Source organism: Sander lucioperca, chromosome 8, assembly GCF_008315115.2.
Source record: "Sander lucioperca isolate FBNREF2018 chromosome 8, SLUC_FBN_1.2, whole genome shotgun sequence".
In the NCBI taxonomy this organism is placed as follows: domain Eukaryota; kingdom Metazoa; phylum Chordata; class Actinopteri; order Perciformes; family Percidae; genus Sander; species Sander lucioperca.
This window is the reverse complement of record NC_050180.1, coordinates 12,717,142-12,739,893: the sequence shown is the minus strand read 5'-3', so window position 1 is coordinate 12,739,893 and position 22,752 is coordinate 12,717,142. Positions and strand designations below refer to the sequence as shown.

Here is a 22,752-nt window from a genome sequence, read left to right as displayed (position 1 = left end):
GCTACGCAAAAGTGGTTTAAGACTATTGTTTGTTTGTTTGTTTGTTGGTTGGCGTCAGATAAATGTTAGTATTTTTTATTTCCACATGTTAAAAAAAAGATTATATATTTGTATCTGGCAGCTAAAAAATGTACAGTAAATTCAGATTGGCTGTGCACAATTCATAAAGATCGGGACAAAAACGGATGCTGATCCTGTTGGATGTGTGACGTAAATTCTGTTGACGTCACGTGGCTGACGTTTGCGGAAGCAAGTCGTTGCTTTAGCTTGTCAACTCAGAGCCATAACAGAGGGGGATGATTTCGTATTAAATCTCCAAGAAATCGGAAATTATTTCAGATATCGCATTTAACTCTAACCGGGACGACTTACCGGTTATCTCTCTTTGCTTGACAGACGACCTAGAAGTAGATAGCGATAAACTTCGACTAAGATGGAGGTAAATGTTCAGTGACGAGGAATTAGCTTTAGCTAAGTAACGTTAATACATGTAACGTTATAGCATCTTAAATTAGCTAATAGTATAATGTTCTGCCGTTTGTAATAGCGGCGTTTGGGACTTTGAAAAATGGCTGTAAAACACTAACCGGTTAAGATACCCCTTATGTCTTGTTTACTCAGCGAACTTCAGTCCAAACCTTGGTATTTAAATGCAATGAATATCGACATATACGTCACTTGGTGGAATATGACAATACTCTGGAGCATAACATTATATTGTTCTGGAAAAGGCGCTCCAAAAAAGGGGCTCCAAGGGGCTCCAAATAACACATACAAGCTTTTAAAACATGCTTTATCAACAATTTACTTTTAATGACAACATTAAGATTTCAGATTTTTCAAAGGAAATACTGTGCTGACTGTGAGATATGGTCTTTTATCGGACACGCAGTCAAAAAGAATAAGAAAAATCTAGCATACCTGCAAAGCTTTTAAATGTCATTGTAATCTGCACCTAAGACAATAAAGGTTTTCTTATCATATCTTATCTAGTTAGGTTTGTCAGTTCTTTTTCTTTTTTTTCCTTTCACTGAAACAGGACCCTGGTGGTACAGGAGCAGAGTATGTGGCTCCATCACCAGCAGGTGCAGCTAAGTCAAAGGTACTGCACATCTACGTGTGAAATCTGTGTTATGGCTCTAGATTTGTAAAAACATTTGTAAACGTGATTCATTGTTAAATATGTTGGTATAGTTTCATGTTTTTTCTCTTTTCTTTATATATTATTCTCAGCTGGACACACTCTCCAAAGATGACCTCATCAAGTTTGCCAAGAAGCAGATGGCTGCCATGCAGAAGATGAAGGGCAGATGTACAGGTAAGCTATAAAAGCTTGTGTGTGGCACTGTTGACCAATAGTGTACAAGTATGTGACATTATTTCTTCTTTCAGATTTGGAAAAAGAAGTTGAATCCTTCAAAAAGCAATCCAAAAACGATAACAACAGTTCAGATGACTCCACTCTGATACAGGTTTGTTTGTACGGGAGCATTTCATCATGTGTCTGCTATAAGTATTCCTCTATTTAACATGCTGTGCGTCATTTTCATGCTGCATTATGTAAATTGGATACGTATTGTATGTAAAAACCCTTTGTGTGTGTGTGTGTGTGTGTGTGTGTGTGTGTGTGTGTGTGTGTAATAGGAGCTGACTGAGAGGATGGATGCCTTGCTACTGGAGAAGGCCGAAACGCGACAAAGTCTTTCACTATCTCGTAAAGATCTAGAGAAGACTAAGCAGCAAGCCAAGGTAAAATACAACACAAATACTGTACGTTGTGTAACACTGGTTAATTTGCTGGTGAACACTCTTTGACATTTCAGTGTATTTCTGTAAATTGTAAAGTCCATTCATTGATGCATGTATGCTTATGTGGAAACCAGATTGTCATAAAACACACATAACTGTTATTTTGTGCAGGATGAGCTAGTGGTACTGCAAGGAGAGCTTGACCGTGTAATAGAAGATCACCAAAGGCAGATCAAGACTTTAGAGAGCAGCATTGAGGAATCCAACAGCAAACACCAAGAAGAAGTGGCTTATTTCCAGAGATTACTGAAAGAGCGGGAAGAAAGTGACAGGAAGAGGGAGAGTGAAAGAGAGAGGGAACAAGCCAGTGCAAAAGAGACCACTGAAGAGGTCCGCCCCTGCTTCGAAGCTCAGCTGGAAACCCTTCGAGCTGAACTGGAACTGATTCAAGAGCGAAAATCCCAGGAGATCGCTGAGCTGCAGGAGAGCCACCAAAGGGAGTTGACGGAGGCCCAGCAGGAGGTGGAGAACCTTAAGGAGGAGCTGGCTCAGAAGAGTCTGCAGCACGAGGAGGAAATGAGGGCTCTGGAGGAGGACTGTGAGATGGAGAGGGAGCGTCTCCTGTTGCTCCACGAGGAGCTGACCGAGCAGCTCGCTCTCAAAGGTAAAATAGTACAACATTCATACAAAGAGGTCAGAATAGGAGTTAGATCTGTCACGGTTTCCTTCAGGTGATTTCAACTATCCATACAATGATGCAGTGTATTCACTAACTTTCTTTTTTCTTGTAAACATGAGGGTAACCCAGTTCAATAGAAGATAGCCTTTTTGTGGGCCAAGCAGAGTATGGGCAACTAAGGGTTTTATTATACAGTAGATTCATGAGTTCAATATTTTTTTAATGGATTGAGAAATCTATAAATTGTACATTAACATTACCTTATTTTTCCAGACAGCTACCTGCAGGATGTGCAGGAGGAAGACGAGGAACCTTCCCGCAGTTCAGGGATCGCCAAAATGCTGGAGCTGTCTGCCTGCGCTGAGGGTGACTCCAGCCAAGGCTATGAAGAGGAGACAGAGATCGGAAGACTGAGAGCAGCCATGGAAGAACTTCAAGCCCAGAGCACCATGTTGCGGGATGAGCTCACACTGCTCAGGAATGTGAAGAGTGAGCTCGAGGCAGAGCTGGAGAGGGCCAAGGAGGAGTTTCAGATGGAGAGAGAAGAGATGGAGTTCAAAATCAATGAATTGCAGATGAACCGGGAAAGTGCTCCCAGTGACCCAGCCGTAACGCTGGACCCTGACCAACAAGAAGTCCAAGGAGAGTTTCAGCAACAGAGTAAAGCACACAAAGATGGATGTGAATCCAAAGAGTCAGCAATCTGTCCTGGGGACCAAAACTCCTTAAGTCCAGAGGAGCTGAGGGCCCAGTGTGAGTCATTGACCAAAGAGAGAGACTCTGCCGAGGCTGAGTGTCAACACATGAGAGACATACTGCAAGGTGTGGAGACAGAACTGGGTGAGAAGACAAAAGATTTTGTTCTTCAGTACAAAGCCATGAAGGAGCAAGGGGACAATACTTTACGGGAACTCCAAGAAAAGATGAACGAACTTAGCCAGGAGAGGGATAACCTGTTGGTGAGGGTGAGAGAGGTTACAGAGGAGAAAAACACTCTGATGAAGGACCTACAAGACCTGAAGCCAAAGCTTGAAGATTCTGCATGCGATGACCAGAAACTCCAGTCGTCTGTAGAGGAACAAACTACTTTGGCCTGTGAGCTAAAGCAATCTGTAGAGGAACTGACCAGGCAGAAGGAGGAGATCCTCTCCCAACTGGAGATGAAGGAAAACATGACTCAAGACCTGAAGGAGATGGTCAACACGCTGACTAAAGAGCGAGACGAAATACAATCCCAGCTTCAGCACAGAGAAGAGGAAATGCAAAAGCGGTACAATGAGGGAGCAAAAGAAACCGAGAGGCTGCTGGAGGAGAAGGAGAAAGAGGCACTTCAGTGTAGAGCGGAGAAAGAGAAGATGTTGGAAAGCCTGAAAAAAGAGTGGGAGGATGAAGTGCAACATCTGAAAGAGGAGAGGGAGAAGATGGAGGAGAGCCTGAAAGAGGAGGTGGAAAGAAGGCAGGAGACGGTTTCCGCTTTAGAGCTGACTATCAAAGACCTCTCTTCGGAAAAGGCTGACCTCCACCAGAAATTGGAAGAGGCATCGTCTGGGCTTTCCAAAGCCCAGGAAACTAGGGAGCTTTTGGGCTCCAAGCTGGCAGCCCTGGAGGCTCAGCTAGAACAGGAGACGTCTGAAAAGAATCACCTAGAGGCGAAGTTGAATTCACTGACAGAGGAAGCAGAGCAGGCCCGCGTCACCATCACAGCTCTGGAGGGAAGGCAGTCTGAAGTACTCCAAAACTCCACTGAGGAAGTCGAGGAGCTCCGAGCACGCGTCAATGAGCTGGAAAAGGAGAGGGGGCTGTTGAGGAGTAGTCTGGAGGAGGCCCAAGGGGTAATAGGATTAGAGGAGATGGAAAAGGAGCTCCAGGCTCGTATCGCAGACCTGGAACAGGAGAGGAGCATGTTGAGAAACAACCTGGAGGAGGTGGTGAAGGATACCGAAGGGCTGCAGAAAGACCTGGAGGACATGAAGTCAGTCAATGAGAAGATTCACGAGGAGAACCAGAGACTGCAGGCTCACATTTCTCTCATGACTCAAGAGAAAGAGGAAAAGGAGGAAGGGGAAATGGAGAGGAATATGGAGAAAGAGAGAAGAGAGCTTAAAGACCAGCTGGCAGAGAAGGATTCACTCATATCTCAGTTGAGGAGTGAGACTGCTGCTCTCCAGGTGAGTGGAGCACCTGATGTGTCAGCTTCCTCTTAGAATAGTTGTCCACACTTGTTAGTCCACAGAAATGGGAATTTGGTGGCCGGGTTGGTTCAGTGGGTAAAGCAGGCGCACATATACTGAGAGGTTTATGCCTCGACACAGAGGTCCAGGGTTCGAATCCGACCTGTGACGATTTCCTGCACGTCTTCCCCCTCTCTCTCCCCTTCCTCACCTAGCTGTCCTGTCAAAAATGAAAGGCGGAGAAGCCCAAAAAATAATCTTTTAAAAAAAAAAATTAAAAAAGGGAATTTGACAGTTATGCTCCTGATTATAATCACTGGTGATATTCTGCTAGATATTCTAAGTAATTAATTGACCACATTTTGCTTTTAACTGCCTAATCAGACATGATCATGAAGCCACATTAATCGATTAGATGCTTTGCTGTCTGTAATGGTGCCTTTTCTGATAGCACCATTGGAAATTGCCAAAATCAGAAAATTCCCAAACTTGTACAAAGTGGCTTTAAGTCATTTAGCAAGTAAAACACCTAACATATGTAGTTCACAGCTTGATTAAGGTGACGCTTTGCTTGTTTTCTTTCATCTTCTAGGCAGGAATTTGGCATTATTTTATTTAATTTTTTTATTTTATTTAATTTTTTTAAAAGATTTTTTATGGGCATTTCCGCCTTTTAATGATAGGACAGCTCAGACATGAAAGGGGAGAGAGAGGGGGAAGACATGCAGGAAAACCGTCACACGTCGGACTCTGGACCTTCTGCATTGAGGAATAAACCTCTATATATGTGTGCCTGCTCTACCAACTGAGCTAACTGGCCACATTTGGCATTATTTTTTACATCTCACGTACTAAACAAAATAATCTGTAGATGAACTGATAGATAAATGCAATGTGTCTTTGAGCTCTAGAAATATTGCAATTGTTATTTTCTGTCACTTGGAGGACAGTTGGGCTTATCCACTCAACCTGGAATATGAAAGAAATGCATGTACATTTTTGGGGAATGTTTCAGAAATTATGAAAATATAAATAAATATTTGCAAAAATATTTGATGTTGGCTTCAAACTGTCAAATGATTGACATGTAATTTGAGTGTTTTCCTCTTTTTTTTTACACTTTTCTGCTCTTTCCTGCTTTTCTCTCTCAGGAGTCTGCTGCCCAGTCTGCTTCCTCTGAGGAAAATGCAGCCGTTGAGATCACAAAGAAAATAGGTATGCAGGTGTCATTTTACTAAATGTATGGTCCTTCAAGAAAGAATTTAGTTTGCCTGTTCTTTGGAGCAGGTAATAAATTACGGATTATAAATTCAGAATGTTACTCTGCTGCTCCCCTCAGCTCTCCTGGAGAAGGAACACAAAGAAAAGGATCAGAAGATGAACAAAATCAAATCAGTTGCCATCAAAGCAAAGAAGGAGATGGAAATCAGCAAGAAAGAGGTAGAGTGAAGCATGACATTTCTAAACTGTACATTTTAGTTTGCTATTTTTTATTTAACAACATGAACGTGGCATTTAAAACACAAAGTAAATACACAGGACTTTACGTGTTACAGTGTTTCCTGCTAATTGTTCAACCATATAACCTATAAAGATCTGTTGTAAATTTCAAAGGAAATTCCACTATCAAAAAGCTCTGCTTTTTTATCAAGTGTTTAGTGTAAGAAAGCAATGTTTCAAGTTTAGGACACTAGATAAATAATTGTATAGATGGTAGATAAATTATACATTTTTTCTCTCTGTGCTCAGATTACTAATTGTACATGGCTGAACCTACAATTTATTTGATTTTCTTCCAGGTTGCATCCCTCAAGGAAAAAGTAGAATTACTGAAAGCAGAGAGGGAGAAAGTAAGCAGCTCTATGAAAGATATCATCCATGGTGCTGAAGGCTACAAGGTAGGCGGGACAGAAGAACTGCCAGAATATCCTGCTTAAATTCTGTAATTGTATCAATGACTAAAAGGTACTTCCATAAAGACATTGATGCCAACAGCTGCTGCCAGGTGAAGACATTCGATCTGCAAAACGGTAACTATTCAGGAACAATGGAAAACAGCCTTGTTTTCAGCTAGATAGCCATGCATTATTTTAGTTTATCCGACTGGCTTCAAATGGCAGCTCTGTGGTAACAGAGATGTAATCATAAATACGTGTCATTCATTAAGAACTTTTATGTCAAACAGTCATTGCACTATTTTGCAGTAAGCTGTGTATCAGCTCACCAAAGATGGAGTTAAAAGCCTTGTTATTTAGCATAATGTGGTTTAGGGATGCATACTTTACTGTCGGTAATTATTTCAATTGCAAATCAAATGCTATATTCCATAATAGAGCATCAATAAATATGTAATGTAAATGATATTTCTTAGTGTTGGACGTGTAAGAATATGGACAACACAAGGCAATATTTAAACAGCCTTGTTCTTTTTTGCCTCCATGACTGATTGAAAATGACACAAGCATTGGTATCCAAATGTCACTCCATCTGATGGACTATTTAAATGATTAGATTTTCTTTCAAAGAGAACCCCAAAAATGAATTGACCCAAAATGAAACTGAGGGTTATGATTATTAAACATTTGATTAATTGTATGCGTTCCTAACATGTTGCTAATTTGCAAGTGGAAGCATGCTTGCTTTGAAACAGACCTTTTTGCCTGATGTCACTCCCAGAGGTCTCCATAAGCAGCCCCCAGACTGCACTGCGCTTTACGACTGTGTCTCCATTAGAGACGAAACCACTCTGTTGTGTCTAATGAGAGTTTTGTCCCATACTCATATGTAAATGCAGCAGATATCTGAGATGCATAGTGTTTACCTTTTACTGAGCTGTTCAACCAGCTTCCAGTAATGAGTGTGTGTGTGTGTGTGTGTGTGTGTGTGTGTATGTGTGAGTGTGTGTGCGCGCGCGTCTGTGTGTGCGTGTGTGTGTGCGTGTCTGTGTGTCTGTCTGTGTGTGTGTGTGCGTGTGTCTGTGCGTGTGTCTGTGTTTTGTGTAGAACCTGCAGATAGATTACGACAGGCAGACAGAGCAACTGGATAAAGAGAGAGAGAAGGTGGAGGAAGCAGAGAGACAGATTGTTGAGCTGACCAAACGACTCAGCAGTGCTGTCACACAGGTAACACAAATACACACTCTATCACACACACACACACACACACACACAGCCACACATTACCCCTAACAAACGCACAAACTGCTCTCACCCTCCAGTAAATCTAAGCAGTGCCACTTTGTCCAGCGATACATCTCTCCAATACTCCTCGCATAACTTAGTTTCCTTCTGATTTACAGTGAGCCATTTTAGCCAGCGACACTTTACCAAGCTACGCTTGACAGCCCGGCACCGACAAATAGCACATCAAATGTGACTGGGCGAGCTAGGGAGAAATTTTGTTTATATATATACTCCTCTCCCCAAGCTCATAACTGTCTCTTTCCAATGAGAGAACAACATGCAGGTAAATGGAGCGGAGTATAGCTTCCATCTGCTGTGTGCTAGTGCAACACCATTTTCTGAGACACAGGTTTATTCTTGTGTGCGCTTATGGGTCTCAGGGGAATGGGGGCAGGCAGACTGAAAGCTAATCAGGGATCTAAGAGTATGTCTGGACATCTCTGTTTACCAATCATAGTTTCAGTGTTTGGCTGACAGATGATGGGAGGTAGCTGTTGCTGGTGCTGGTTCAGTGTTCCTTGCAGAGAAAGCCCTCAGAGCCTGCCGCTGTCAGATTTGCATGAATGACTTTCAAATGTGTCACGTGTGTTCATGCAGGTTTGGCGCATTTGCCCACAGTACATGTGCATTTTCATGTGAAACACCTTGAATCTGAAATAAGAAAAACAGCAGTATCACAGTGTGAAAATGTGTTTCAGTGGTAGACAGCTAAACTGCCAAAACTGCGCCTCTGTATGTGTCACACTTTGTTTAATTTCACAAATTAAATCACATTTTCTCTACTGGTAAAAGCCTTGACAAGTTGTCATCTTGTAGATGTAAGTGTAGCACCTGACGGATGGTAGTAACATATACATTGTTTTTACAGAATGATACACTGAGCAGTGAGAAAGAGGGCCTGCTGGCCAGTATGGAGACCACGAGGAGCACAGTGAGGCAGCTGGAAGCCCAAAACCAGGAGTTGCAAAGACAGTCAGCCAGTCTGGACAGAGACCTGCTGGCTGAGAGAGCTATGAAAGAACAGAAGATCAAGGTAGAAATAAGGAGAGATGAATACTCTGTACTACTGTTGTGTACTAATCAGAGGTCATGCCAGCCTATAATATCATGAAATTGCTGCTCCAGGGCTTGTCATCTGCCATGAAGGAGGTAGAAGAGCTGACAGCCCAGCTCCGCAAACAGAAGCAACAGTCTCAGCAGACTGCCCAGGAGCTGGAGCAGCTACGCAAGGTACACACACACACACACACACACACACACACACACACACACACACACACACAGCTTCTCAGACACTGGTGTCTCTGAGGGCCTATCCAGTCATGCAACTGGACTGGTGATGGCCAGCCTGCAGCTACAGCACAACCTCTCAGAGAGAAAGAGAGCAATCCTAGCCTACAGGATCTGCTGTTTCTTTTCCATTAGTGGAGACAGTGTACATGGAAGCTGCCAGGAGGTCTGACTTCATGTCATGTGTCCACATTGTTAGTACAGCCCAACAAACACGGTATTTTTGAGGTTGATATCGATAGAGATTTTTCAGAGTATAAAAAAAGCAAATAATGATACATTTTATTTTTTTGGCAAAGGTCCCAGAAAGTTAAATATTACGTACAACAATAATGTATAAATCCATCAAAATCCATAAAAAATATCACCTTGCTTAAAGTTTACCACATAGTAAAAGATTTAATTGTGCGTGTCTGGAATTGTAATTATTATAGTAGCTTAAGAAGTTAGGGCTTTTAAAGGTCAGGTCCTAAATTACTGTGAGAACTATTAAGTCCCCTTAAGGCTGCAATCTTCTCAAAAAGTCACACACAATCACATATTAAGGAAATCTCTTGAAAAACATATTTTTTTGAAAGTGTAAAACAGTCAGTTACATGTTGGATGAAGATAAAGTCAGTTGGTGAAATGAGCTTTAATTCTAAACCAATTTTCCTTTTCCCTAAAAGTTTGAGATAAATGACCTGACTGACAGGGAAATGAGGTTTTAGCTTTGTTCCCTGTAATGATATGGTACGTTGACTCTGCCTCCAGGAGGCGCAGCAGAGCTCCTTAATGGACATGGAGATGGCCGACTACGAACGCCTGGTGAAAGAACTCAACGTCAAACTCGCAGATAGAGATGAGTGTGCTGAGGAGTTAAAGGCCCAGATAAATGCACTGACCCAGGAGGAGGACACACTCAAACAGGAAATCGGTGTGTATGAGACGTTCGCATTTACACGAACTCTTTAACGCATAGATTACTACTTCTACAATGTCAGCTGGGACATTGTAGGACCCTTAAGGATAAGCGGGTCTAGCTAAAAGATAGATGTATAACTATTTAGAAATTGCATGATAAAAGCATGCTAGCTGTGCTCACAGTAAGATTCCATAGATTCACCAATTCTACATTAAATATGTGATTAAAAAAAACTGCGTCAGAGCCATCATATCAGAGATGGCTGACACTGACCTGCTGAAATACAATAATATAAGAATGACAATGTACTCTAGGACCTTTATAGTTGATAAAATAATATATATTGCAGGTCTGATGTTAGTGCAGTTTTATGTACTCCAGTCAGCGTTCACTGATGGTAAACATGTATTATTCCTACAGAGCCCTAATGATTTTACTGTCTACCATGTAACTGCATGGCCCTCTGTTGCGTGTAATTTTTCTGACGTCAGGTTTCTTGTTGCTCTACACTGTCGAGCTTTGTAATAAAGGAAAATACTGAAAAAAAAATGTCAGTACAGTATGTATTTTGCCTAAACCATTTTTATTCGTCTGTTTGTGTGTTTGCATGGCCTGTGCATGTGAATTTGTGTTTCCAGAGACTTTGAAGTCCCAGCTGGACCAGGGGGAGGAGAAGACCTCAAAGATGAAACAGCTGCTGGTGAACACCAAGAAGGACTTGGCCGATGCCAAGATGCAGGTCTGTTTGTGTGTGTAACATTGCTGCCTGATGAATGTTAATAGTGTTATGCAACCATGCGAGGGCATGATGGTGGGGGAGGCCTTGAAGATGTTAGCAACAGTAAATCATTTGTGTGTAGCCACGGTCGCTTATACGGCTGTATGCGTTTAAAGTTTGTTTGTGTGTGCGCGTGTGCATACATGCAGGAAAGCTCCCTCATGCTGCTGCAGGCCTCACTGAAAGGAGAGCTGGAGGCTCACCAACAGCAGCTAGAAAGCTCCAAGGTAACAGCAAAACTTCTCTCAGCTATCCCTTTTGATGAAATATATAGTTTTATAAATCAACATTTCAGTACACAACTCGCATATTAAAGTGTGTTTGTGTTTGTGCGTTGAGATTGAGGTGTGCGAGCTGGCGGCCGAGCGCCATCGTCTGCAGGAACAGCTGAGGTCTGTGTTGGAACAGCATCAGAGAACCAGCAGCTCCCTGCAGCAACGCATCAACACCCTGCAGCAGGAGAGAGACATTGCTAGGGTACACACACACACACACACACACACACACACACACACACACACACACACACACACACACACACAAAGGGTTCAACTGACACTCCTCTATACACACACACCTGTAGAGTACAACGGTATACACTCACTGATCACGAACAGCTCCACCAGATTGGGGTAAGGGTAAAGAGCACATCAGCAGTAGTATTTAAGATGCTGCAACTATAATATATATACACTTCCAACTTTAAAGGTGCTCTAAGTGATGTTGGGTGATGTCACTTCTTGTTGACGTTCGAAGTATTGTCAAACAAAACGGAGGGTAGCTTGCCCCTCCCTCCTCCTCATCCCGTCCCCTCCCCCTCCCTTCCGCACATTAACCCTCCCAACCCCCACCCCCAAATCCTTCTTCTTGTCGGTTATTGGCTGGAATGCTGTTTGTTATGTTTGGTGGTGCAGGTTGGCGCAGTTTGTTTTTGTTGGTGTTTGTGGAGCCTGGGCTGTCTACAGAGACTGCGTTTTTTTTTTACAGTGTGTTCAGGGGACAGGCAGCTCGCGGATAGTGAGGAGATGTTTGCTGTATGTGACAAAAAATGTTGTAGCCTAAAAACCGTGTGACATCGCTTAGAGCACCTTTAATACATTTAATTGAAGATTGCACCAGCTCATGCTGGGTTATATAGGGCTGCAACTTGGGACTATTTTCATTATTAAGCTCTCAATTATTTTTATTGAATCATTTAATCTTAACAATGTCAAGAAATTGTGGGGAAATTCCAAGTGCCCAAGGTGACAACTTTTAACACATCCAAAGCCATTCAATTTACAGTGATATACAGTAAAAGAGAGAAAACCCAGAAGTTCTTTTTTGAGAAGCTGAAACCAGCAGATGTGTTTTCTTGTTGGTTGATGTTTGGTTGATGACTGACTTAAACAGTCAGTTATTATTATTTCGTTTTTATTATTTAGTTTGTGGTGCTGTTGAACTGTATTGTGTTGTGTCAACATAACTGTGTGAGATATTTGTATGGATTTTTGATTAGAGTGAATGTAGACTATAGCCCTGCTATAGCCCTGCTGTTATTAGCAAGAGAATTGGTGCAGGAGTATTACTAGTTTTAATGATATATGCATTTGCACAAGCTGAAACACAAGCATTAAAGACACAACTTTTCATGTTAAAATGTACAATTCTTGTGCAGCAGTGGATTGAAAGAGAACAATTTGAGAAAATAGGAGAAAGGGAAAACATTTGAAACATAATTGGTGAAAAAATGAAAATGGCTACGTGTCTTTCACCAGTTGGACACAGTCAAATGATGTCTCTACAGTTGTTTTCTCGACCAGTCACAAAAAAAGATGTCCTTAGGTCTAAGTCTGAGTAAACTATGAGACCATGACCATCAAAGTGAAGTAAAACTGTAGTACAAAATGGGTGTTGTGTTATTTACTGTATGTCTCTGCTTAATCTTTGTGCTGATTCCAGGCCGAGCTCATGGCAACAGCTGGCGAGTTTGAGGGTTACAAGGTGCGAGTCCACAATGTGCTCAAACAGCAGAAGAGCAAAACCACTGCCCAGAGTGATGGAGACTCGGCCAAATTAGAGAGGTAAGGAACACTCCTGTGTGACAAACATGCATGACTAAGGAAGACGCAGAGGCAACCAGAAAGGGTAATGGTGAATTGCATCCTGTCACTGAAAAAAAACAACGTCAAAACAAGCAGACAGATACACACCCAGGAAAATACCTAAATTCAGGTTAGGTTAAATAGCTACAAACAAATAATTACTTTATACTATTGCATATTGTGTAACACAAGCACAAGTCCTTTGCACTTTCAATGCTGGGATCAGGTTTGATAACACAGTTCGGTCTTTAGGATAATATTCAGATATATACAGAGGGTGGGCAAAATACAGGGCATATCACATGAGTAAGAATTGAAATGTTAATGTAATTAAATCACAAGTTACAAGGCAGCTGCTCAATGGACCATATTAAAGTGAACACTAATTAATAGTATGTGTCAGTCAACACTGTAAGAGTGATATGAATATGATGAATATGTGGTGTGTCTGGCAGGGAGCAGTTGTCCTCTCAGGTAGAACTGCTGAGGTCCAGGCTGACAGAGAGCCAACAGAGTCTCCAGAGCTGCACAGCCGAGCTGCAGCAGCTCCAGACTGAACACGACACTCTGCTGGAGAGACACAACAAAATCCTCCAGGAAACCGTGAGCAAGGAGGCCGAGCTCCGTGAGAGGTGAGCTGGCTTGGCTCGAAGGTTTTTCTCCTTTCTTTCCAGTTGTTGTTTACCCTTTCTTGTCTAGATTATTACTACCATATCGATATACCGTATGTTCCCTCACACTCCTAGACACCTTATGACAGCGGAAGTCTCTAAATGATTCCTTCAATTACCTCTCACTCTGTCTCCCCCTCCAGGCTGCTGTCGGTGCAGTCGGAGAATGGGGCTCTAAAGTCAGATCTGTCCCAGGCTCAGGCTAACCTGACTTCACAGGTTGAGAGCCAGCGCCAGACCTACAGGGAGCAGCTGAGGAAGCTGCAGGACGACCACCGGGCCACTGTGGAGACCCTGCAGGGCCAGCTGACCCGCGTCGAGGAGCAACTCTTCTACCTTCAGAGCCAGAACAGTAAGTACGGAAGCAAATGAAAAACTATCCATTTAAATGAATCGGGCAGTAAGTACCTGATTCTGTTCATGAGGTAGCAGTGGAAACAAGTGATGGAACATATGTTACCTATTATATTACTAATCAGAAAGATTGATCCAAAAAGTGACTGCTGCTAAGATACACAGCAGTTAGCTCAACGGGTGCATGATTGGTATCATACAAGGAGATCCATCAAAGCATCAAGGGTTTAGAGTGTTGAAGTTTTCTGTCTTGTTCACTCTGCTTTTTTTATGAGAGGAATGATGGGAGAGAGAACAGAGGAAGGGGCATGTTGGTGTGTTTATCAGTAGAGCAGCACTGGGGAGCTCATTCATCACCTCCCACACAGCTGCCCTCTGGAGTCACTCAGCAAATACACACATAGTAATGACTTCTCTGTCACTCCAGCATGGCCAGGTGTTGGCCAGGCTCCTCGGCTCTGTTCCCGCCTCTCAGTGTGGCAAACAGCTCACTGTGGCATCTGGAGAGACTCGTCATAGAGAGGCTCACACAGAGGCTCACACATGCACGCCAGGATTAGCTCGATACATGGGGCCAATATTACCCTTTACTGAAAGTCATATTTGAGCCTTTTAACCACTGTATTTGGATTTAATGGCAGTTTAAAATGGAGAAGAGTTCAACATCTGTGTGTTTTACTGGCCCTATTTGGCAGGTGGGTCATAAAACTGCTGGTCCCCTGGACACATTTTTACTGGCCTATTTTTTATGAATCAACTGTAACAAACCGTAAAAATGATTTATGTTCATTGTCATGTTTTGTCCCATTTACTCTTTAATCTAAACAAACAATCAGTATATAAACACAAACTACAAATACTAGTTAGAAAAGTTAGAAACCAGTGGAAGCAGCATAATTCTCTGCTGTTCTCTTTGTTGCTGACTGTTGTGCCTCTGCAGAGACTGTGCTCAGTATTTATGTGGTCCAGGAAACTAATTCTACTATAAATTGGTGTCCCTTTCCCCCGCTCATAGCTTTTTTTTTTTTTTTTAAACTACAGCTTGATTTATCTTGAATCCTCCTTTGTGTTGAATCTGTAACAGATGTGATTGATACGATCTGTGCACATCCTAAAGCTCTCTATAACAAGGAATGTTGTGTCAAGAGTCAGGAGAAGGATAAGAACTACCAACATTATGCAGATGCCGCTTAATGGGCTAAAGATGGGGAGGTTTTGTTCGTGTTTTTGCACTTGCAAGTTTGTGTGTGTTGAGGTAAAGTAGCAGAGTGAAGGTGGGAACGTGAGGGGATTGGTTTAGTTTCTGGTCTTTTGGTTCAGTTTCAGGTCCATTAATCATTATCTTCTCTTTTGTCCACCCACGCTCTCAACCACCTGACCCTTCCCTCTCGCCCTTCTCTTTACACTTTATGCCAACTGATGAACTGGTTAACTCCAGTGTGTCTGGTGCCCCCTCATGTCACAATGAAGTACGACACTGACTCACAACTTGGTGTTAAAATGAGTAGGGATTCTGTTTAGTGTAGTGAGGGATTGATCATACTGCTTCATCAGAGTCCAGATGTGCTCTTTGACAAAATAGACATCCAAAACATGTTAATACTACTTTCTACTCAAATTATTTCTTTATGTATTTGAAGCCCTTATTTATTTATTTAGGTATTGTACCTTTCAGACCGGGAAACATTTGGCAGCAAAATGTGACCACATTTTGTGTTGAAAGTAACGAAAATAGTTCTCTGTCTAATTTTCTGTCATTTAACCTTATTCATCTGTTAAAGATGATTAACAAAAATGTGTTCTTCTACCAACTTTTACCCTCTTTCAGGTTCAGTGGCGGTCCAGTCCGGCCGTAAGCCCATGGCGTCTGACCCTCAGCGCAGAAACACAGATCAGAACCAGGCAGGGCTGGGACTAATGGCCCTCAGCGACCTCCAGTCCATGGCCAGGGAGGAGGGTGAGGGCATGGAGACCACTGAGACCGAGAGCCCTTCTCCTGCTCTTACACCTCTGCCATCTCTGGAGCAGCTTCTCACATCCCCAGACCCCAAACAAGGTGTGTTCCAAACAGGAGGTGCACCTTGTAACAGTTATTCAGTATATAAAAGCAAGCAATGGGTACAGTACTTTACCTGTCTCACAAGTTGCATAATAATCTCTGACCTAAACATGGCAATCAAAGACAAAAGTTGGTCACTGATCCTGTTGCCATCTTTGTGCTCATGACTTTCTCAAACCGTGATCTATAACTTTTTTGTGTCTCTGGTTTGGTCTCTAGAGCCATTTGTGTGGACGGTGGAGCCTACCAAAGAAGAGCTAAGTCAAAAGCTGAGCACAGCCACGCGCAGTATGGAACATATGAACAGCCTCCTGCATGAAACGGAGGCCACCAATGCTGTTCTCATGGAGCAGATCACAGTATGTATATGCACACAAGTACAGACATTCAGAAAACGCAAAGACATTAATCAGTTTAATTTCAGAGCATTTTTAACTGTTGCAACTCTTTCCTGTTACTTAAATAATTGCATTTCAAATAACTCAGTTGTTTATTCTAAGTGATTTTAAATATGAAATGATTTTAAATGCATCTCACAAATATATTTTGAAGCCCCTCTCTAAAAGTATTTCATTCGGACAGTGTCAACAGTATGGGCATGCCATGTTTGATACTAGGCATACATTAATCCAAATGAGTCCATATTTGATCTCAGATTTTATTTAATTGAAGAGAGAGAATCAAACAGAAATTGACATATGTTTGGCAGCCATGTCAAATCACTTTCTGTGGACCAGTTCCATTGGTGTTTGGTGTCCAACACAGTTTTGGCAACTATTTAATAACCATACCAACTTAAACTGGCCGGTAAGCCCCAACAGTGATATCAAACAGCCTAGCGTTGTTCACGGTCCCCTCTTTGTCCAGAAGAAAGTAAAACTTGTGTCCTTTGACCCTGAGGGGGATGAACGAGGGGGACTCATGTCTGTGAGCATGACAGGCTACCTGGGACAGTGGGACAGTTATTCTCCGGCCTCGGCCTGGTCCCAAAGGTGACTGCGTGGAAACTGTCACCATCCTCCCACCTTGGTGTAAAACCACCTGGCTGACAGAGCGCCTGCAGAACAAGACCCCGAGCCCGACAATCCCCGCTCCTATTGCCAGGCATCCCAGCGTAAAGCCGTACCTCCAGGTGTTTGACCCCAGGTTGAGCTCAAAACTCCACATCCCAGCCAGCCCGGTGGTGGTGGTGGTGGACGCTTCGGCTTTCCTTTTCTCTGTAGCGCCACCTGTGTCTCTGAGCCCAGTGTAAGCGAAGTGGCCCAGGTATGTCCAGAAGAGAAACTGGCCGCCGCAGAAGACCGAGAGGAGACGAAAGAAGCGGGTTCTGTCGTGCTCGAACAGGACGACGTCTCTGGAGGGCTGGGCGGAGGTGCAGAGGCTGCGGCGGGCGGACAGCTGTCTGTTAGCGGCACCGCGGCGGCTCGTCTGGACGAATATCCTGCTACACAGACCAGCTACACATGCAACCCGGTTGACAATGTTGGACGTGCTCGGTGAAGTCTGTATGGACATCGACGCTTTTTGAAAGACCCTGACTTTTTGCTGAATGTCAACGAATCGAAACTGTTTGGAGTAACCCTCCAGTGTCCCGCATAGCAATCGCTGTAAACCCATTTTCCACGGCGAAAAAACGGCTTTGATCCCCCCGAAGCTGTTAGACCAGAGAACTATGATACTATATGTTCAGAAGTCGTTATTTTCTCCCAACCATGAATGTATTATAACCACACTGTACAGCTGCAGCTCAGGGGGCGCCGCCATACTTGTTATGTGTGACGTAGGGTGTCAGATTACGGAAAGTAGCGCTGACCAAAATTCCATTCCGCCCGTAAAAAACGGTCGGGTTATGAATTTATCACTTACAGCGTATTACCTAATACATAATAAGTTAACACTGACTGTCTACTAAGAAAACCGAGCCTGCTATTTAATGCATTGTGCATGATACCAGTTGTGCCGTATTCAATCATGTATTGATATGTCCGAAGATAGTTTTGAAGCGGTTTGAAGTCAGACCATTTCTTTTTTGTTCTGAATTGTATGCCTTTTTCTTCTTCTTCTTTTTATTATTATTATTATTATTATTATTATTATTATTGTTTATAGTATTAGTATTAGTAGTAGTAGTAGTAGTAGTGGTATTATTGTTATTGTATGCTTGATGCCCTTGGCTTTGAACTGACCTTGTTTCCTCTTAAAATGATGGATCTATATATGGGCGCCCGCTTTACCAACTGAGCTGTCCGGGCGCCCGTGTAATTGCTTTTAGTGTGTAGGTTGGTATGCAGATTTTGGGAAGCTAACACTGTTAAATGCAGGGACTTTGCCGAAGCTTAAGGGTTTTATTATTTAAAGTTGCTGATGTGTTCTACCTGCTAGTTGCTGAAGAGTGAAGTGCGCCGTCTAGAACGAAACCAGGAGAGGGAGAAGAGTGTGGCCAACCTGGAGTATCTGAAGAACGTCCTGCTGCAGTTCATCTTCCTGCAATCTGGCAGCGAGAGGCAGGCGCTTCTGCCCGTCATTCACACAATGCTGCAGCTCAGTCCAGAGGAGAAAAGCAAACTGGCTGCCATTGCACAAGGTATGTTCTAGGTGAACCAGTTTTGTAGATGCACACACACAGCATCTGAATGCACACAGACCCAAATTCCCAAAAAATAATCTGTTAATCATTATTTTTACTGTCAATGGTGTCTCCATAATTTCTAACCAGATGTTGTTTGATTTCCTTTGTGCAGGTCAGGAGGAGGGATCTGGGTCTCGGGGCTCAGGCTGGAGCTCCTATCTTCACAGCTGGTCTGGGGTCAAATAGTGTTGATGATCAACCAACCCAACAAAACAATAGGAGAACAGTGCAAAGATGTTACTGGGCCTTTTTCTGTGAAAACCTGTACTAAGCAGTGATGCTGTACATTCGAAATAATGGCATAAGTGCAAGGTTAACTAGGGCATTTCTGAAATTGGGGGGGAGGGGGCACCATAGAAGGGACCAAGGAATGTATCAGAAAAGAATAAGGGAAGTGTGTGGTAGAGATAACACCAAATCCTTTGACATGAATATTGATTTGAATTTGCAGTGCAATATTTACATTAGTCTCTCAGCAATGAAAGTTAACTGTGACACACTTCTGTCTTCCTTAGTCTTACTATTGACACGTATTTATAACAATATTTACTGGACATGAAGGTTACACTTCCTTCAAAGTGGCATTATATATCAAAAGGCATTATAAGGAATCATTAGCACTATGAAAATCATTGTATAGTACATGGTGTGCTTTGATAGGCGCTCTGGCCACACGTGCGTGCGTGTGAGTGCCTTGTGCGCCGGTATTAGGCATCGAGGTGACAAAGCATCAAAAAGTCAAAGCTGTTTGGAAGCAATCCCAGACCACTCTTTTTCTGAATATCAACTACAGCCCCTTTAAGGGCATGTGTTAACGTTTTTTTTTAAATGTGTTTTTACTACCTTAGAGGCAGCCGCCCCCATTCATTGCAGTATGAAAATTGACATGAAACTTTCTTAAAACATTAGAGTAAACATTTATTATTTACTAGAAGGTAGAAAAAAGACATTAAGAAAACATGAATGCCCCATGCTTTTGAATCAGCAGTATGTATGTGTGACTTTAGTTAATGGGCTAAAACAATGCTAAAGATTCGGTGTGGTCTGTTGAAGCCTTTCCTGTATGTCTAATCATAATCTCACTTCAAGTTCAAACGAGTGCATGTCTACATTCTCAGGTTCACCTGACCAGCACGACTTACATTATCATAATAGCGTATTTATACTTTCTCTGACTGGTTGTGCAGTTGTTCACTAATGCCTCACATTCTGAAATCAGGAGCAGTCATAATTTCAATTCCTTGAGTTTTGATTCCTCATATCCTGTAGTGATAGTTGATTTATGATTTTGTTCCAATTACTGTGTAATTTGTTGTTACTGTTTGTTGTGGTTGTTGTTATTTTAATGCCAATTTATGATTTCAATAGTTTTCTATATCTATTTTGGGAATACTTTATGGTTTTGTCAGTTGTTGCGCTGATGTTAAAAAAACTGAACCGGAAACTGAAAGATGTGTTGCAACTTCATCTGCACAACTGACTTGTTAAAGGACGGTCCCCATTACAGCAAGCACATCCTCCATGCTAAAGTGTCCTTGGGCAAGACTCCCTAGCAGACCCATGGGTGCTGCTAGTGTCTGACCATGACCTCTGACCTCCCTGTGGAGGTGGGGGAAAAAAAGAAAAGCTAATTCTGCACAGAAGCCCTCCTCCCTGTAAAGCACACATCCACCCACTCTTACATTACATGAATACATTTTTGCTCAAGTCCTACTAACGATGAGGATAACTGGCCCGTTTACTTTTTCATTCCAGTGGCAGCTTTTTTCTGTGATTCCTTCAGCATAAGTGAATGTATTTTAATCGAAGGCTTTTATATTTATGACGGTTAATGTCCGCAGAAGTTATAAGAGATTAGCGTTAACTATAAAATTGGATCCGTATAAGAATAAATGAGCATACAGAATGTTTACGAGTTCACTGTAGAACAACTTATTTCAGAGAGGGTTCACGTTTGCTTTGTGGTTATTTCCGACTTTAAACTGAAATAAAGTTAACATGGATGAGAATGTTTCCAGTTACTTTCATTATAATGCATTTTGATATTAAATTTTGCATCTACAGGTCATAAGCATCAGCAGCCAGATGTTTTTCTTTTTTTAAACAAATCACAGGCACAACTTTGTTTCAGCAAGAGGATTTATGTTACGTGGATATATGTTCCTAAAGCACTTGAAGCATACAGGTTATAATAAAAGGATTTAACAGGATAAAGTAAATCAGGATGAACACACAAATGCAATAAAGAGGGACTGTATGATTACCATAAAAGCACAGCAGTGTTAATATTTCTCCATCCCGTTTTCAGATTTGGAAATCCTTGATTTTAGTGTAAATTTTGGTGTAAATCTGCAGGGAAAATTTCTTTTAACCTCAGTCTCAATCTGTGTGTAGTGTGAACTGATATATCCGTAGTTTCTTTGTAGTTTGTAGTGGTTCTTTGTATTTATTTTCTTGCTATGACCGTCCTCATCCCTCTTGAAGGGGGGGGGCGGGGGTGTATAGGGGCTTTCCTTTTAAGGAAATATATGTGGTTTCTAGTTTCATGACGCAGTCAGGGGAGGAAACAACAAATTAGCTACTGTATATATGCCACTGGGAGGAAAGATAAACATGCTATTATCTGCTCTTACCTCCCTGGGGAGCAGCATTATTTGTGCATTTAATTAGCTATTATTGCTATATAATTATTCTATGCTATTCATTTAATCGTCTTTTCATATACTCTTATTTTACAGATCCTTGCAAAGTAGTGGTAGGCGCTTTTCTTTCAATCAGTCAAGATCAAAAGTGAAGTTCTTGGTATGGAAAGGTTTCTTCACGGCACCCACTTGCCAAGTTAAACTTCTGTATATAAAGTCAGACTTTTCATATCCTGATTTGATGGTTCATGTGTAGCCCAGCCTAAATGATAAAATACTACATTATAATCTAATCCAGCTAATAACAAGTACACGTTTAATGTGCTGACACGAAACACGTCGTGCACTACGTTCTCAGGGCGGGTGTTGCCGCTTTCTGGCTGAAAACTGAAATTGTAATTCTCCAGCGGTGGAAGCTCGCAGACTGAGAAGCTGCCACAGATACACAGAAACCCTGTCCACGAGCACTGGAGCCTTCAAAATAAAAGCACACATGTTTCTAATTAATGTGAGTGTGTTTGTATACTCTGGGTTATTATGGGACTGATTGACTGTGTTTGCGTGTACCTGCTCCCTGAATATAATATAATGGTTAGCCTAAGCCATTTCGGGGCCCTAAACCGGATTGGGTCCCCTCACCTCCTCCTAAAAACCTGATCATGTAAAAAGTATTTCTTGATATTTATGATTTAGCCTGTAAATAATTGCCACATGGTATTATGTGAGACCAAAAGATAAAATTAGTGACATTAAAAATGTGATGTTAAGCAGGTAACCAGTTGAATTATGTTTCTTAAGTTAACATTATCTTTGTATTGTAATCAACAAATTAACCAATAAAGTACTGAAAGACAGAAAATGAGTTAGCTTGGGGGAAAAAAGTGTTAATAGAATAAGAATAATAATAGAATATAATTTTTAGAACAGAATATACAAACATTCAGGGTTGGCAACAGGCGCTTTTTATAATGGACGTTTAAAAGGAAAAGCACATACTAATATCATTAACGTTGACTCCGATCTATAATCAAGTGTCTCACTACCCTTATCAATGTTATTATTTACATGTGTGTTTTTCCTACTATGTGACAAGCCTATTGGTAGAATCACTTAGACCTATGTGTTATCATAGTTCAAATGAGTTGCAAAATTAACTTTTGTTGATATACATAGCCTACAGTACATTGCACATTAGATATTGGTGCTTGTGTGCAAATCTGTTTGAAACCAAAACAAGCATATGTCATTATCTGAACAATAAACTGATTTGAACATATTGTGCTAGTAACAGGCACAGCTTTTGTCAGTTTATTTATTTGTTTAAATAGGCTATTTTAATTTTAATTTTAATTTAATTTAATGTTTTTATTTTATTTATTCTTTATAGGCTATTCTTTTGATATATTTGTAAACGTGGTTCAATGGAAGTAGTTTTGTAAAAGCATTACCTATGATGTAAAATACAGATTAAAAAATGTTTTTTTGTTAAAGTGTACACGTTTCTATAATTTCTGTTTTGTTAATTCAATTTATTTTCTTTGAAATCAAATTGATAGCTGG

General features: G+C 41.7%; 2 protein-coding genes across 2 annotated transcripts; one reads left to right on the top strand and one right to left on the bottom strand.

Moving 5' to 3' along the window:
- The first annotated feature begins 209 nt into the window (after positions 1-209).
- LOC116037720 (GRIP and coiled-coil domain-containing protein 2) lies at positions 210-20,556 on the top strand. The gene is made up of 24 exons (XM_031281702.2): positions 210-439; positions 1,040-1,102; positions 1,234-1,318; positions 1,393-1,472; positions 1,645-1,749; positions 1,921-2,413; positions 2,702-4,596; positions 5,751-5,814; positions 5,939-6,039; positions 6,399-6,497; positions 7,602-7,721; positions 8,650-8,814; positions 8,907-9,011; positions 9,825-9,987; positions 10,614-10,714; positions 10,903-10,980; positions 11,093-11,230; positions 12,695-12,816; positions 13,293-13,469; positions 13,652-13,860; positions 15,691-15,918; positions 16,141-16,280; positions 18,304-18,505; positions 18,663-20,556. Exons 1-24 carry the CDS (start codon positions 434-436, stop codon positions 18,734-18,736), a joined length of 5,013 nt encoding a protein of 1,670 aa, XP_031137562.1. The 5' UTR covers positions 210-433; the 3' UTR covers positions 18,737-20,556.
- Positions 16,563-17,680, bottom strand: tmem223 (transmembrane protein 223). Its single transcript, XM_031281703.2, has one exon. The coding sequence runs from the start codon at positions 17,536-17,538 to the stop codon at positions 16,717-16,719; it is 822 nt and encodes a 273-aa protein (XP_031137563.1). The 5' UTR covers positions 17,539-17,680; the 3' UTR covers positions 16,563-16,716.
- Positions 20,557-22,752: the final 2,196 nt, after the last annotated feature.